Source organism: Vigna radiata, chromosome 8, assembly GCF_000741045.1.
Source record: "Vigna radiata var. radiata cultivar VC1973A chromosome 8, Vradiata_ver6, whole genome shotgun sequence".
Taxonomy (NCBI): Eukaryota; Viridiplantae; Streptophyta; class Magnoliopsida; order Fabales; family Fabaceae; genus Vigna; species Vigna radiata.
In genome coordinates, this window is record NC_028358.1 from 38916937 (window position 1) to 38933375 (window position 16439).

General features: G+C 32.6%; 2 protein-coding genes across 9 annotated transcripts; both read right to left on the reverse strand.

The window, feature by feature from the left end:
* Positions 1-5416: 5416 nt before the first annotated feature.
* LOC106770915 (phytosulfokine receptor 2) lies at positions 5417-7018 on the reverse strand. Its single transcript, XM_014656763.2, has one exon. It carries the CDS (start codon positions 6574-6576, stop codon positions 5461-5463), a length of 1116 nt encoding a protein of 371 aa, XP_014512249.1. The 5' UTR covers positions 6577-7018; the 3' UTR covers positions 5417-5460.
* A 1295-nt stretch (positions 7019-8313) lies between these two features.
* Positions 8314-16354, reverse strand: LOC106772377 (histone-lysine N-methyltransferase ASHH1). 8 transcript variants are annotated; one of them, XM_022785520.1, is made up of 12 exons: positions 16129-16351; positions 15895-15947; positions 15292-15318; positions 15076-15140; positions 13724-13880; positions 13290-13376; positions 13034-13118; positions 12859-12952; positions 12525-12723; positions 11433-11467; positions 9875-10325; positions 8314-8731 (listed from the first exon to the last, which is right to left on the reverse strand). In XM_022785520.1, the coding sequence occupies exons 3-12, from the start codon at positions 15292-15294 to the stop codon at positions 8462-8464; spliced, it is 1446 nt and encodes a 481-aa protein (XP_022641241.1). In that variant the 5' UTR covers positions 15295-15318; positions 15895-15947; positions 16129-16351; the 3' UTR covers positions 8314-8461. The 8 variants fall into 8 exon arrangements, with proteins under 8 accessions (XP_022641241.1, XP_014514242.1, XP_014514241.1 ...); XM_014658756.2 differs by having other exon boundaries at positions 15899-15995; XM_014658755.2 differs by having other exon boundaries at positions 15895-15995.
* Positions 16355-16439: the final 85 nt, after the last annotated feature.

The window sequence follows — 16439 nt, forward strand, 5'->3', positions numbered from 1 at the left end:
GCGTGCAGAAGAAAACAACCTCCAATTGGCCCTTTTCAACGGCCCAACCCAGTCCACCTCTCAAATTTATCTATTCTTTTAGTACAAAAAAAAAAACAAACTGGACAAAAAATACTATCTACTATATATTTTCAGTGACAACATGTTGAGACAATCTTTTCATAGTCTTTGAAAACATGATTGGATTAAAAAAAAAAAAGAGAGAGAGAGAGATAAAAATGAAAAGGAAAATGTAGACATAAATAATAAAATAATGGTTACAATTTATAACTTTTATAAAATATATATTTATACCTTAGAAACTTTTATCCATAAATTAAGTTTTTTCGTCTATTCTAGATACGGGGATTGTGTATTCATAAAGGACTTTAACTTATCACAGAATAAGTTTTTCTTTTATTTTTCTTCGACTTGGAGGTTCTGTACTCTAAAGATATATATTATAGGCAGTGTAAATAAAAGAAATTTTTCATTTTAATTTTTTAATTATGAAATATGAAAGTAAAAAATAATTTTTGAATTACATAATTTTAAAATAAAAAATGGTTAAATAATATACATTTCAAAATTTATTTTGATTTTCAAACTATATAATGTGAAAGTTTTTTTTTTATTTCTTTTAAATATAAGCTTTTTGGTGTATTGGACTCGAGCCATGATGCATTTGTTTCTTTGACAGAATTAATTTTTTTTATTGTTGATACAGAAAGTACAAAAAATATAAATAGAATAAATTCACAATTAAAAAAGTTTTTTCTTAAAAAACTTTCTACGTATCAACATTTCAACTGTTTCAATCATTTTATAATAAACACTTGTAAGTATACGGTGACGAACTGTATAAAAATTGTAGGTGCGAATGACACGGTCTCATGTATTCGTATAAGTCGCCTAAATATCAAAATCAAATTATAAAAAATAACATGCAATTATAATGATTTGTGATTTTAAATATGATGTTCCTGTCTTTGTCATCATGACTTATGCTACCGATACAAAATAAATAAATAAAAACAAGATTAAATTTAACATATTTGAGTCAACTAAACTTTATAATAAATAATGTTTTTTTACTCTCTTGAAGTTTGTGCGTATTACACTACTGAAGAAATAGATAAAAGAATTGGATAAATAATAATTAAATATGTTTTGAATTTTTAAATTTGAATCTAAAATTAAAATCTTGTTCTTTTATTTTGAATTTTAATAAATTTAATCTTAAAATTTTAAAAATAAATAAATATAATGTTTTTATTCAATTGTGTGAAATACTTTTAACCGTATTAATAAATTATTTTCAAGTTGATATTTAAATTATTTATAACATAGATTAATATATAAATGTTGAGTTAAAAATTATTATATTTATTATCTTTTAAGTTTAAAAATTAGAATGTATTAAAATTTGAGATAAAAATAAATTTTAAAAAATATTTAAATTAGTTATTATATGATGTAGAAAACATTGTAAAGACTGAGAAAAGTGAGCATTGAAGGTATACACGTGGTACCGGATAATTGGTCTAAGTAAACATTTCTAAAATAAAGGTTAATTGTGAAAACAAAAATTTCAAGCTCATTCTATTTTATCTGGGAAGCTAACTTCACTCTACACAAGCCCTGACCTCAGTTCTCTGCCTTCTCTCCTTAATTTCTTCATGTTGAACTGTTTAATTTTCAATTAGGTGGTGTCCAAACACTCACAGCGTAGTGGGCTTCCATTTTAACCGGTTGATTTCTCGTTCTGCCAGTGGTGTTTCTAGCATTTCCTCGAGGTGTAAGAGAGCGAGCAAGGTTCAATTGTTCATTGTGCTATCAATTTGAGGTAAAGGAAGCTGAGATTTCTTTCTGCCTATGGGAATTGTTTTATGTGAACTAGGTTCTGTTGAAATTGGGTAATGATGTATGCATGTGATTGTAAATTAGGAAAAGTTGATGTTTGAACAAAAATTAAATGAAATTGTATGTTTGAGCACGTGATTAATGAAGTGTGATTTATGTGACTGTGAAATTGTGATTGGTAATGGTATGAACAGTATGATTAATGTTAAATTAAGTGGTTAAAGGCTGTGAATCATCTCATGCATGTTACTAGCTGCAAATCAAAGTTGGATATAGTGTTTTAGACTAATTTAAAGGAAGTGATGGTTGGTGTAAGTGTGACAAGTATGGTTATTGGACGTAATTCCATGATCCTCAAGGGAGGTTACATGGTGGTGCCCTGTAGTTTGTTGTGATTGACCATATGAATGGCTAGAGTGTCCTTATGGGGTTTATCCTGACATTATAATGACCATCCATGCTCAATTGAAGAGTGATAAGTCATGTGGTGAGAATAGCAGGAGGTTCTAGTCTTGAGTGTCTCCATTTATGGGCCAAGATGAGTTTGGATGGACTTACACTTGTGTGTGGTAAGGGTGAAACCCATTGTCAATGGCTTTGCAAAGCAGTAGAGGCCACCACAAGTGCACAAACCCCTGGAACTTGACATTTCATACTAGTATAGATGGTCAAATCACGTGGTCGGTCATTGGTATCAACAAAATGCATTTGGTCATAGTCTGTATTGTGTCATGGTCCTTGCATGCTTGAAATACTTGATTGATAACATGCTTTTTATACCTAGCTTACCCTTACAATTGTGTGTTTTGTATGTGTGTGATTTTCCCCTTGCGATGATCATCCAAATCCTTGGATGTGAGAGGTGCCTTTGAAGCAAGCGTTGGAGACTGAAGAAGACCCAACTCGGAGTTCTTAGGACTTCTACTAGTTCTTAGTTTAGATAACTCTTTATTTGGAAAAGACTTTTAACCTTATTTTATCATGACCTGTATTTTGAAAACACTCTTTAGGCCTCCTTAAATCTTTAGTTGGTCATGTATTTTGGAGAATTATTAAACTTGTATCAAATTTTAAATTTCCAGCCAAATTTGGATGATTGTATGCATCTAATATTGGTATGTCACTCTCTCAACTGTTTTTACATACTATAATAGCTGAATCCTATCATATTGTATATCCATATAATATTTAGGATGTCACAAACGTAATTACTTTCAATATGTCATTGAAAAAAATGAAAGATTCTATCATATTAATTTTTTTAAAAGAAAATAGTAAAACTCTCCATCCTATATAATCTACCCACGGTGTACAAATTCCTTTAAACTCTATTTTGGTGTGATGAAATAAAGAATTAAGAAAAGTGGAAGAGCAGGAATTTTTTTAAATTAAAAAAAGAAAATTAATTTGTTTATCAATTCCTTTCAAGATTTAATATTCTTCGATAATTTTTTCAGGAAAATAAAATATAAGTAATATTTTATTTTTAACAAAACATATATCAAAATGTTTATCCAAATAAATCGTTGAAAAAGATAGATTAAAAGATATATTTAATATTTCTCATCACTCTTTATAGAGCGTGCATGAAAAAGTTAGATATATAAGTTATTTCCTTCCATTATTTATACCGAAAATAAGTGATAAAACAATATAATTATTATATCTTTTTTTTGTTTTTATATGTTTATAAAAGTACGAGTGTTTATCACTTCTAAAATTTACCTTAAATCACATAACTTTCAATATTTATTTTTCACCAAATACTTATTTTTATACTTAACACACATTTTATTTCAATTTATGGAATTTATTTTTCAAGTATATAAATATATTTCTAAATCTTCAAACAATAACTTATTTTTATTAATTTTCAATTTTATCAAAATAAGTGGCATATAATAAATCTCAATTGATCAAATTAAAATTAACGGAATCACTTGACAACTAACGCACTTAACTAGTCAAAAAGAAACATAATGAAAATAAGTTAATTAATTGTATAAATACATGGTTGAATCGTATAATAAATAGAAGTTCATTACAAACAATATAAATAGGAGATATCTTTATATTAATTATATTTAATACTCTTACATTCAAACACATATTAACTTAGTGTCAAAGTACCTTACGTAAGTATTACTCGAGTTATTCAGGACGAACGAAACTCACTCAATAATAAACAAATTAGAGACATAAATAACAAGAAGACCAAGCCACCAAATAGTTTAAAATAATTGAAAGATCACATAAAAACACAAATAATACAAATAGCAGGTCTAAATATCATCTGAGTACTTTAGTACAAATTTAACACACTTGATAATGGACAAATTGAAGATAAGAGTGACTCGAAGACCAAATCATCAAAGAGTTGAGAGTCTTTGGCCAGTAGAAACAATTTTTTTTTTCTAGATTTCACCATAAAAAATTTTCTTTATTTCAAAGTTGGTATATATATATATTTGGAGACTTTATGTGTTAAAATTTTTATAGCATATACTATCAATATTTGAATTGTTATTATTCCAATCCAAAGTTTATGAAAACTCTAAATTGAAGCATTCATGAATATTCCTCAATATGAGGATATATGTGGAGATCTTAGTGTAGTTAACGGGAAACACATTTTTTTATTGCTTGGTATCTAAGGGTGTCATGTACTTTTTTTCAAGTCATCTCATGTTATGATATAAATCGTCCAAGTTTTGTAGGTGGGGTTCATACTTCACACAATTATGTTTGTTTTAGGTCATGAAATATAAAGGGTTAAACATTCAACTGATGATAGATATCAATATCCAATAGAAATAAGATTTTTAGATGAATCTCAACAAACTAATACTTTGGTTAAAATTTCTCTTAATTTAGAATCATTTTTGTATGATGTTCATGTAATAATGAATAAAAAATTTATTTCAAAAGGAAATCTAGAAGATACAAAAAGAAAGTTAAATCCATTGTTTCGCTCAAACAAAATGTAACCTCTTAAAGCGAAAATCACCTTACTGCAACACTTGTGAAAACTCTCTTTGAAAGAGTTGGAGAGAAAAAGAGAAACAAGGAAGCCATAGATAAACTAGAAATGGAGGGGTTCAAATTCAATTTATCGTCACTTACATATTATACTTGATATGACACTCGTGACTAATTTATTTATTTATTTTATTGAGATTAAATGTAATAAACTTCTTCTATACTATTCTTGATTCATTTATGTGCTATCATTTTATTCAATGTTATTGGGTTAACTCTGTTCCTAATGTTAAGGTATAGATCCAAATTGGAAAACGTGTTCTAAATCTAAGCTAAATAAAATAATCTAATAACTTTGAATGCCAGAAATAAATTTCAACTTATTTATTGAACTGGTTTTGAACTTAATATTATTGGTGTAGTAGTTATAGAACCAGGAATGAGAGGAATCGAAAATCTTCAATATTATTCAATGAAATCAATATAATAAATAAAATAATAAGAAAAGAAGACATTGGAAGCTTGAACAGAAGATGATGTATGATTATAAGGTAAATAATGTTATAGTAAAACAAGTAGAGGTAGATTGAATGGGGGGGGGGGGGGTGAGTGTAGTAGGAGTAGTAGGTATTTACATGATTATGATGTGATGAAAAGTTTGAGAGGCGTGGAATCCAACCATTCTACAACTTCTGGCATTGAAGGTCTTTCCTTCTGCATTTGACTGGTACACTCACAAGCTATGCGCACATACTCCCTCACACTTTCCTCACTCAACCCTTCTCTTGAAATATTCACATCAACCATCTCCATCTCTGCATTTTGCTCCTTCATCTTCCTCGCCCACTGGACCATCCCAATGTCACTCTGGCCCAATTTCATTGGCAAATTGGGCCGGTGACTCGACATCGTCTCTATCATCAAAATCCCAAAACTATACACATCCACCTTCGTGTTCGCCACATTCGACCCTTCAATGTACTCGGGCGGCATGTACCCCATAGTGCCGGCGAACTGCGTCGAAACGTGGGAGTGCGTTTTATCCATCCTGCGGGCAAGCCCAAAGTCAGCGATGTGGGCCTGAAACTTGGAGTCCAGCAAGATGTTGCTGGCCTTTATGTCGCGATGAATGACGGGTTTCTCGAGCCCGTGGAGGTAGGAAAGCCCATGGGCCACGCCGCGTATGATGTTGACTCGAGTTTCCCAGGGCAGGGGGGAGCGGGAGACATCGGGCTCGTGGAGCCACTGATCGAGGTTTCCCTTTTCGATGAATTCATAGACGAGTAAGCGTTCCGGGCCGGAGGCCCAGTACCCGAGGATTCTGACGATGTTTGGGTGGTTAAGCTTGCTTAGGGTTTCCATCTCCGCCCGGAACTCGCGGAAACCCTGGAAGGCGTCAGGGGAGAGCTTCTTGACGGCGACGAGGGCGTTGGTGGAGAGGCGGGCCTTGTAGACGAGGCCGAAGCTGCCGTCGCCGACGATGAGGTGCGGGGAGAAGTTTTCGGTGGCGACGGCGAGCTCCTCCCACGTGATCTTGATGAGGTTGGGGTCGGAGGACCAGCTGGCGTCGACAACGGCTAGAGAGAAAGAGGCATCGGGGGCGGGGGCGGGTCGAGTTGATCTCTGAATGGCGCGGGTGCGGGCTTTGGAGGAGTTGCGGTACTGCTGGCAGAGGATGATGACGCCGGCGAGGAGAAGCGTGACGACGAAGAAGCTACCTATGGCAGCGACGATGGCTTGGAAAGCGTGGTCCATGGACGGGGTGGAATGATTGATTGACTGAGTGAAGTTGAGAGAGAGAAAGAGAGAGAGAGAGATGAATCGTTATGGGAGAGGGAATGGAAAATGGAAAGGAAGTGTGATCGTGATTTCGTGGAAATGCTTATGGGAGACTAGTCAACGGATTTGCTTAACTCATGAGCTCCATTTTAACCCCACTTTTCTTTTGCTTTTCCCTCCCTCTGCTGTGAATTTTGGCTCTTGTTGACTTGAGAAGTTCATTATTAGTGGCTCTGTTGACCTTAGAGAGGGAAGGAGAAGGATTGGATAAAGTTGGTTTCTCACATCAAATGCCTCTATCTTTTCAGCTTCATTATCTATACTCTGTTATTATGCCACAGTTTTGAATTATGTTTCTTCATCCATAATCTTCAATTGAACTTCTTCACACATTATCTGGGTGGTTCCTATTCATGCTAGATTGTGATTTCACATGTTTATCCCAACGGGGGTTGGTTGGAACCATTCAAACTCCAAGTCAAATCTATTACATTACTTTTTTTACAACTAAAATTTTGTTTTTCTTATTTTAAAATTTTGATTCAAAATTAAAATTTTTTATTTCGTTTTAATTTTAACATAAACTTTAATAAGTTTTGGATTTTAAATTTTACAAATAAACAAATATAATATTTTTAATTTTATTACGTTAATTTTTTTTTACTCATTTGACATCTAAAAAAATATTATAATTTGATTAAAAGAATTGTATTCATTTATTTTTAAAATTAAAATTTAAAATATATTAAAATTTCGAAAGATAACAAATTTAAATTTATCACAAAATTTTCATATACAAAAATATATTCAGTCCTATAATTTAATTTAAATACACTGATTTTTACAACGTCCCAATCATTTATTAACATGGAAGTTCCTCTCCTGCATATACTGAAAACATGGAAGTTCCTCTCCTGCATATACTGAAAACAAGTGACAGAGTAGTGATTAAACAACAATAGTAAAGAGGGAAAAAAAATAGCATCCTCCGGCTTAAAAAGGATGTAACCAGACATTTACGTTGAAATGGGAAGTCACGAGGAGACGAAATAACTTCATTCTCCTTTCATTTCACATGGTCAAAATGACTGATACTACTTTCAAGTTACAGAGACTCACAAGAAATATCGTACTTTTTTCAGAAGTATGATTTTTTTTATAGATACTATAAATGAAATGTAAATAGCTTCTCAAATTTCAATTGAATATACCCCTAAAATTGTAAGTCTTATTTTATTTCTTCGATTTCACCTCTGATTGCTTTTTATCTCCACCAGTGCAAAAAAATTATAATTCCGCTTTAGTTAATTTCAATTTGTACCACCTTTATTTCATTTTTCTTCCCTCACTACATCAAAGACTATCCAGACAAGGTATTTTAGAAACAAAAAGAAAGGTATTTTAGTATAATGAGAAGGTCTACTAGGAGGAATATCCACGATGAATATGCGATACCAATGGATTAACAATTCGCTCTATTTGATCCAGTCAATCAGACAGGGATGTCTGGCAAGTAATTAAGTTATCATTGATTTGGTCTCTATGAGAAGATTACATCCATGCTAAAATAATTCTTCTGTGTATATGCTGAGAAAAATATATATTAACAGGCTACCAACGAACATACCATTTATATTACATTTTTCCAATGCAACCAATAGTTTATTCCATGTATTTTCATTTCCACAAAAAAAAAAAAATTGAAGGAAAAAATAGGCAAAAATAATAAATAAATATTGAAAAGATCAATTCATAGAGTCTTAGATTCTCAATTTAACGAATTTTAGAAAGTTCCCCCCAAATTTGGCCACATATTCCGTGACGTTGAAAATTACAAATGCGAAAAAATGAAATGAGAATTTCAACCTGTCAAGAACTTAATTTCGTTTTCATTATCTACTTCAGCAGGTTTTGCTTGTCCAGGTGCCCTTTGCGCAGTGCAAGCAACATTTTTCACAATTGACGAGTAGAGATCAAACTCAGCCTTCAATTTTAGGCAGCAAGCCTGTATCCACTTCTCTGCGACAGTGGTGGATACACTGTCTTGGCTATCCCTCTCGTGTTCCTCAATAGCAGGCCGTATTTCATCGTATAAGGAATCAAGAGTAGATGTAGCATCATCCTTTCTTTTCTGCATGGAGATACCTTTAAATAAGAGATGAATGATTGAGTGATAATAAAGCATTTACTATGATGCACAAAACCCCTATTCCAATTCACATCTAAACTATGCCCAACAATTTGATTGTTTTCGTCTCGATGTTGACATTGATATCCTTTTGTAATTTCTTACATTAGCATTAAGCAGTGATGGTAAGAAGAGATGTGCATTAAGCAGTAAATGCAGGATGAAGAGATTTGGAAGGGGTTGAGACCAGAGGAAAAGGAATTCCACAATATGAAACCAAAGGATTTTACTTCTTTTAAGCAAGAGTGCAGAGTTCAAAGCAAGAATTCATTTACCATTTAGTAAAAACGGAGTGCTCATAAACTTAATTTCAAAATAAAAAACAAATGCACTTTTACTTTCTTACTTGACATTCTTGATTAGTGTGAACTATATTCAAATCAGTAACAAATATGATTTAGGTTATATCCAACCGCACAATATAAAGAAGTGATAGGATTGGGATTTGCCACCAAATTAAACAACTTTTACGTTTTCAAAGTTACAAAATCATGCACAGCCACCCCCTAGATAAACACTTCGAGGCTTCCAGCTAAGTTCAAAGACATTTACTTTTCTCTAAATGGTAAATCTAGATTATGAACTTGTTAGGAATCTCAGTAATAAATCCTAACCAACTCACACACGCACAGACTGCACACGCAACAGAATAGCTGTATAAAAGTATGGGTGTATTATTTACTGTATTGACAGGTGTAACACACGTGTCTATCGAGAGCTTAACCTCTCTCACACACGGTCTATACAAGTATGTAAATCTCTGTATGCACTCAATACAATGCTTATTTGCTTTTATACCCATATTCCCTACATAAACCCCGCCTTTTCCTAACTGCTGAGACAGTTAGGAATTCTACTCCTCTACTCTCTCTTCTTCCTTCTCACATAAACCTTCAAGCCTCTAACAGAACTAGTCATTTAAAATAAAGGATCCTCCAAATCCAATCACGAATCTGATAACTACATTACTAAAGCTATCTCTGCAAGAGGACGTACCTGAGATTAAGTTCCCATTAACAACAAAATTAAGAGCCAAGGTTATAATGTTCAATAATCAACAACAATAAAATCTAACGCAAATCGTACCTCAAAATTTAAAATCTCCTCTTGTGCTTCCTTGGATGCTAGGAGGCCAGCAGCAAACTTGGCATCAATTTTCTTCTCTACGAGATTTTTAAACCTCCCGCCATTATATGTCCTTGATCTTTTGGTAGAAATGGACCTAGGTCCAATGTGATAGTTTCTGCCTGCAGCATTACCTCGGATTCGTGATATCATTGCATTCTTTTGTGAAAGCGTCTGTTCAGTATCGTGGGTGTACAAGTGCATATCCTCATCTGCTACTTCAGTCTTAATCTTTTTGACATCTAAATCTTTCATCTGAACTGAATCAAGGGACTGAACATTGAAACCAGTGGACTCAGATAGTTGCTCAGCTTTAAGCATCACATCTAAAGAGGATTCAGTTCGTCCATTAACATTTGACACTGGTTCATCCTCTGCAGAATCATATACAGGAATTTTCTCAACAGAGTACCTGTAACCAATAACATCAACAAGGAAATTATGCACCAAATCACCATGAGAAAAAGGAATGAAAGGAACGGTGTAAATAAATTTAGCATTGTTTTAAATTGTGTATTAAAACTTACAATGTAGATATGTTGTACATAAATACAATATATATCAGGAAAAAGAGGTGTTAATCTTAATCAGGCATTTTAGAATTACTAATCAGGTATTTTAGAATTACTTAAATTTTGTTTATTGAAAAGTTATAATGCTCACATTTCTTGCTCTGATACAATAAAATAAAAGTTCAATGGCCCCTTTACACTGTGGTTTGTAACCGAAAAAGTGTAAAACTGTTTTCAATTTTTACTGTTTTCAATTTTTACATTGTCGATGTGTAACTATTTTCTTTAAAAATAAAATCGGGAGAAAAAGTTTATTTCAACAAAGAGAAGAAAAGAATTTTCTAAATTAGGTTAATAAGTGAAAGTAAAAAAAAAAAGTCATTTTCTTCGGTTTTGTATATTAAAAATGAAATGATTTAATATTTTTAATCTCTAAAAAAATTGTTGCTTTTGGAATTAAACTATTTGACTTTTTTATTTGTTTTTGCAAAGAAATACGAAGTCACTCACCTTTTCTCCTAACAGATGCACCGGTGAGAGAATAAAAAACGGTAAATATAAGGGGGGAGGCGGGATCACAACAGAAATTATAGAGGGGCTAATCACAAAATAACCAATATTATCAAATAGTAAAAACATTTATCCCTAAAATTATAATGTTTAATGAAATATATATATATATATATATATATATATATATATATATATAATGACAATTCATGACATAACTTTTAACTTTGTTCCAAAATTAAAATTTATGAAAATTTAATGACTGAACTTTCAAGATTTCCATGTGCTATTGTAACCTGGTTGATGATGGTAGTTTGTTTTCCCATAGTCAGAAAGCAAAATTTTGAAACAATGACAGTAGTTTCAGGGGATAGGTACTCAATACTAAATCATTTTATGTTTGATTATTACAGTGGTCAGCAGATTCCTAAAAGAGAAAATGAAAGCTGTTATTTAGAGAGGAATGAATCATAACGAAAGGACACATCAACAATTACCTATCATCATCATCTTCCCATAGATAAGTATCCTCCTGCTCATAGTTTTCCCAACATTAGGAAAAATAGTGATTAAAAATGAATAATAATAATGATGATAATAATAAAAAAAAGGAAAAATTAAGAAAAAGAAAGGAATAAAGCTAGCTATTTCCAATTATTAAAAAAAGTGCTTCCCCCGATTAAATGATTGTCAGTGCGTGCATTCCACTAGATCAAAAGTGATACGACAACAATCAAGCTCTTTACCAGTCAGTCAGGCTGGTTACATGGATCAATAAAAGAAAAAAGCCTTTGTTTCAAGGTATTAAAAAGGATTCCTAAGAAAGTGAACTAGGGAATACCGAAGTACCATGTTTGGTACAAGTTTAGAATAAATTTTCTCAGGAATTATTGATTCTTAGTAATATGAGATGTTCATGTTTGCCTTGGTGATGAAAATATTCTCACAGGAGCATAAGTTATATAAGTTTCTTCCACTTTCATTTTTTCAACTTTTTATTGAATAAATTTATTTACCATAAAATTACTAAATGTCAACCAAACATTCTAATGGAAATTTTGTTCTTGAACATAGTATTCATGAGAATGTGATTCCTGGATATAAAACATAATACCTAGAAAAAAATGCTCTCATAGTGTTCAATAGGCAACCTATAGACCTTTAAATTCCTCTCAAAAACTTCTTATAATTTTTGGGCTTCCCTCTGCCCCGAGCACTAAGGCTACCCTCAATGTGATCTACTCTCCTAATTCAGACCTTTAGTGATCATCACTACACATGCCCAAACCACCTATGGCAAGATTCTACCATGTTTTCTGCAATGGATCAAAACTGATGATCAAATTGAACAGAAGAGCCCGTCTCTTTAGTAAAGCCTCCATTAACACATTTTCCATATTATTTAGGTTTTAAAATCAATCGTCTATATTACAATAAAAAAACATCTAACCATCACCTTTCAAGCTATCAGCGGGGCTTAAAAGCTCATAGTCTACAAGACTACAACAATCACGCCTTGCGAAGCATACAAAAGGATTCATCCAAGCACTTCATTTTTGTAGGGTTAAAACTACCTAAATAAAGCTTACCTGAAAACCACGAGATTTTGCTCCAAGGAACCCTGAACATTTGAGAGCACCACATAGGCAACGAACCTTTGCACCTCCAAACCATTCAAAATTATAATCATAAGCTAATTCAGTTCCAATAGGAATATCATGTTTTGCAAATATTCCAACTCTTATTTCCCCCAACACATTCCATTTTCTCGTCTCACAATTCGGTTGACTGCAAACTTAAAAGTATTCATTTGATATCAAACCTTGGGCAAGGGAAAAAAAGAACAAGAAAAAGCGCCTACTATATTTGCATACTAGCAGGTTCGTTTTACTTAATCTTCATATTTTTGTATATAGTGATTACCAGGAATGGTTTATAAATCTAGCAAGGCTTCCTTTCCTGGTTGCATCAATAGATTCAGATGCATTAAGGCAAATGATAAATGCATCTTTAAGGCCTGCAAAAAGCAAACAATTTTTTAAAAAACGTACAGTCAAATACCAGACAAACAGAAACATAGAATTTATTGGCATTTTACCTTGATCTTCATAAGCCTGGGATCTACGTTTGGCTTCCTTCCATGATATAACTTCTCCACAGTATTCAATGACAAATTGTCCTGCCTATATGAAATATCTTAATTGAAGTGTGGCACTGCTGAACTAAAGGAATGACTACATGATAAGCCATACCCATAAAACATAAAATGTATTGAAATTCATCAGGTTTTTGCAAGAAAGTCTCCCTTTTTCCTTTTGCTAATTTCATTGCAATATATTACATCATATTATTACCTTAAGATCCTCATCAGCCAAAAGACCCCATCCACGGCCTTCAGTTTTAAACAACTTTGTTTTCGCATATTCACACTTCTGAAATTTCTGTAACCACGGCATATGGAGCATGAATATAGTAATTGATATTGGCCTCGTCCAAAATAAATTCAAAGGTTCAAAAACATTCTAGAAGGGCATTCTTGAGCACCACTGAGAAGTTTATAAAATGAAAGGGAAAAAAAACAGTTATAAGTAAGCAATAATTTGGTCAAGTTCCCTCAAACACAGGTTGGGAGATAAAAATGAATTAACTTCTCGTGATCAACCCTAACTACCAGCAGGGTTGTTATAGTAAAACAAAAAATAATGTATCTTTAAATTTTTGTGACTAACAGATGCATAATATATATATATATATATATCACAGTATACAGAGCTAAACATGAATTCACCTGATTTTTGCACAAGATATCACAAGGGCAATAACCAGGGGTGCATTCTGTGCTGGTTAAAACATTCAAGCAGCTATCCCCGCATGCACTGTCAGTGTCATCAGCATCATATTTGCATTCACATATAGCAATATCCTCCTCCTTCTGCTTTTTGTGCCTGGAAAGAAATGAAGTGAAAGGTAAACAACTCAATAAAACTTTTGATGCTTAATCCAGAATTCCAATACAAAATATTCATCAGATTTTGCATTTAAGATTGGATTGATAGTAAGGGGTACAATGGGCTTTATAACCTAGGCTATGTGTAGATGATGGTAAGGAATGTAATGAGTTAGTAAACCAGGATTTGGTTTTCTTTAAAAGGTGTAATCCAATTATAATGACACCAACTCTTTTCCTAGCCAGGTTTACATCTTTAGAATTACTGTCCTAACTAAGTTTTCTACACACTCAGATACTAGGAAGGAGGTCCACTATTCCTTGGATGGGCTGCTTAATCTTAGTAACTCGTTTGTCCGGTAACCCCTTCCATTATGCTCCCTCTCCTGTTCTCCACGGGTACTGTCTCAAAGGAAATGGACAGCTTCATCTTACAAAATCTAGTCATCGGGAGACAGCCAGAGAGATGATACTTGATATTGAGACTAAGTGTCTATTTAGATAAACTTATTTACAATCACTTATAGGAGAAACAAATAAAAAGGAAAATGAAATACTTTATATCTTCAAAAGCTAAAATTAACTTATACATAACTAAAATATTAGCTTTTGGAGAAACTAATATGAGGAAACTTGTACAAATTAGTTTGGCATAAGCTAGTTTTAACTTTTACAGAAACTTACGTAATTTATTTCTTCTTTTTTTCTTCTCATATAAGTATTTGTGAAAAAGAAATCATCCAAACAAACTCTATCAAACTTCCAACTATGTCAAATGGCTGATGAATAAGGACAACAAAAGAAACACCAATAACCATAATAGAAAGTTCAAACGAATGAAATTATACGAGACTCTAAATTACTACCAAAACAAAATTCTGCATTGCTAAATTGTTCAATAGATTTTTGTGTGACAACTTCATATAAACAACCCGATCAGGATGCATGTTTTGTATTAATAGAATTATAGTGAGACAGCATTAAGCAATAAGTAGTCAGTCAAGTTCAAGCATACACGGGTATGAATTGAATTTCAACAATACGTGGGGTGTGGATTCAATTTCATAATAAGAAGCAGCTTCCATCAAAATATGCTATGCTATGATCACAAAGAATTGGACTTATCAACAAAGACGAAGAGGGAGAGATAAAAAAAACACCATAATGGAAATACTGTATAATAAACTACTAACCTTCGCATGAAAAACTCATTCTGATTTATATGTATGTACTGAGGCAACTCTTCAGTAAAAGGATCCTTCAAAGTAAGAATGTCCTTGTTAATTGATTGAAAACACACGCTAACATGAACAATATTTTTTTTAATAAAATAATAATATAAAAATGTAAAAGGTAAGAGATGGGGGAAGGAAGTGACGTAAAAACTAAAATAAAGAAGAAAAAATTACCATCTACGCAAAGATTGTAGTGGTAACCTGTGAAATTGGAAAACATACATAACTTTAGGGATAGCTTTATAGACGCTGCAATCAACTGGCAAATTAATCGGAACTTCTAGTAACAAAAGTAAATGTAATACCTCATTCAAAATAGAAATGTAGAAAAACAACCACGACTTTGTACTCAATTTACTGATCACTATGGGAGGATCAAGTTCATTTTTTCTATATTTAAAAAAAAATTAAAATATAATCTAATTTGTTCAAAATTTCCTTCAACAAGATAAGAAGTGAGAACAAACACATATCGCTACTTTCCACCATTAAAGACATGGGTTAGGAATAGCTGTTTACCCATTCAAGCAATCCCAATAGATGTTTTCCTTGTAAACTATTTAAACCTACAGTTTCACGACTTCTAAATTGCAAGATTGTGAATCTACTAAAACAACACAATGTCATAACAAATTTCTTGGGCATAATATAGAGATTTTAATCCAGTTTTTGGCGCTTCCTTTTACTTCTCTTCATTTTTTCATTTTAATTGGGTGCTATCCCCATCACGATTAAACTTAATGTATAGGTACACGAGGTAGTTGAAGGCGACCTTACCTACCGAGTCACAATTTCACAAGTCCAGAGTCGCTAGTAAGAATAAGCTCGAACTGGTAGAACAATAAATAATTCAAATAGATTTTCCTAAACCCTAAAACCTGGAGGGGATAAAAAGAGACAGCGAAAACAATGGTAAGGCTAAATTCGCCTCCCCAAATAAGAATTTAACATAATCAAAAAATTGAACTCAACATCATTGCAGAAGAGAAGAATAGCCTGTGAGAGTGAAACCTGAGCGACAAAAGGGAAACGCAATGATCAAGGAACCAACTCTGAATGTGCTTATTGGTTTCCAATGTAACTAGAAGATCTGCGTCGGCACCGGTGGGTTTCCATAAAGGGTGAAGGCCAAATACAGATATAATGACGCCGAAGATGGCCGTGGCTTTGGACTCACAGGAACGGAGGAGTTACAGAAACTCAACTAATAAAAAGTTTTTTCAAGGAAATATTTCCATAACCTCATTCATGAAACTTAGACCAAATTATCAATTGATTTCTTTATTTTTTTTAAAATAAATTTAACTTTTTGCTTATATTAA

Bases quoted from the DNA above. Each gene is read 5' to 3' on its own strand.
- LOC106770915 (XM_014656763.2), bottom strand. From the start codon at position 6,576: ATGGACCACGCTTTCCAAGCCATCGTCGCTGCCATAGGTAGCTTCTTC.
- LOC106772377 (XM_014658754.2), bottom strand. The intron at 13,377-13,723 runs GTGAATTCATGT...CCGTGGTTACAG, and splicing joins ATATCTTGTGCAAAAATCAG to AAATTTCAGAAGTGTGAATA. The intron at 10,326-11,432 runs GTAATTGTTGAT...TATTGGTTACAG, and splicing joins TGGGAAGATGATGATGATAG to GTACTCTGTTGAGAAAATTC.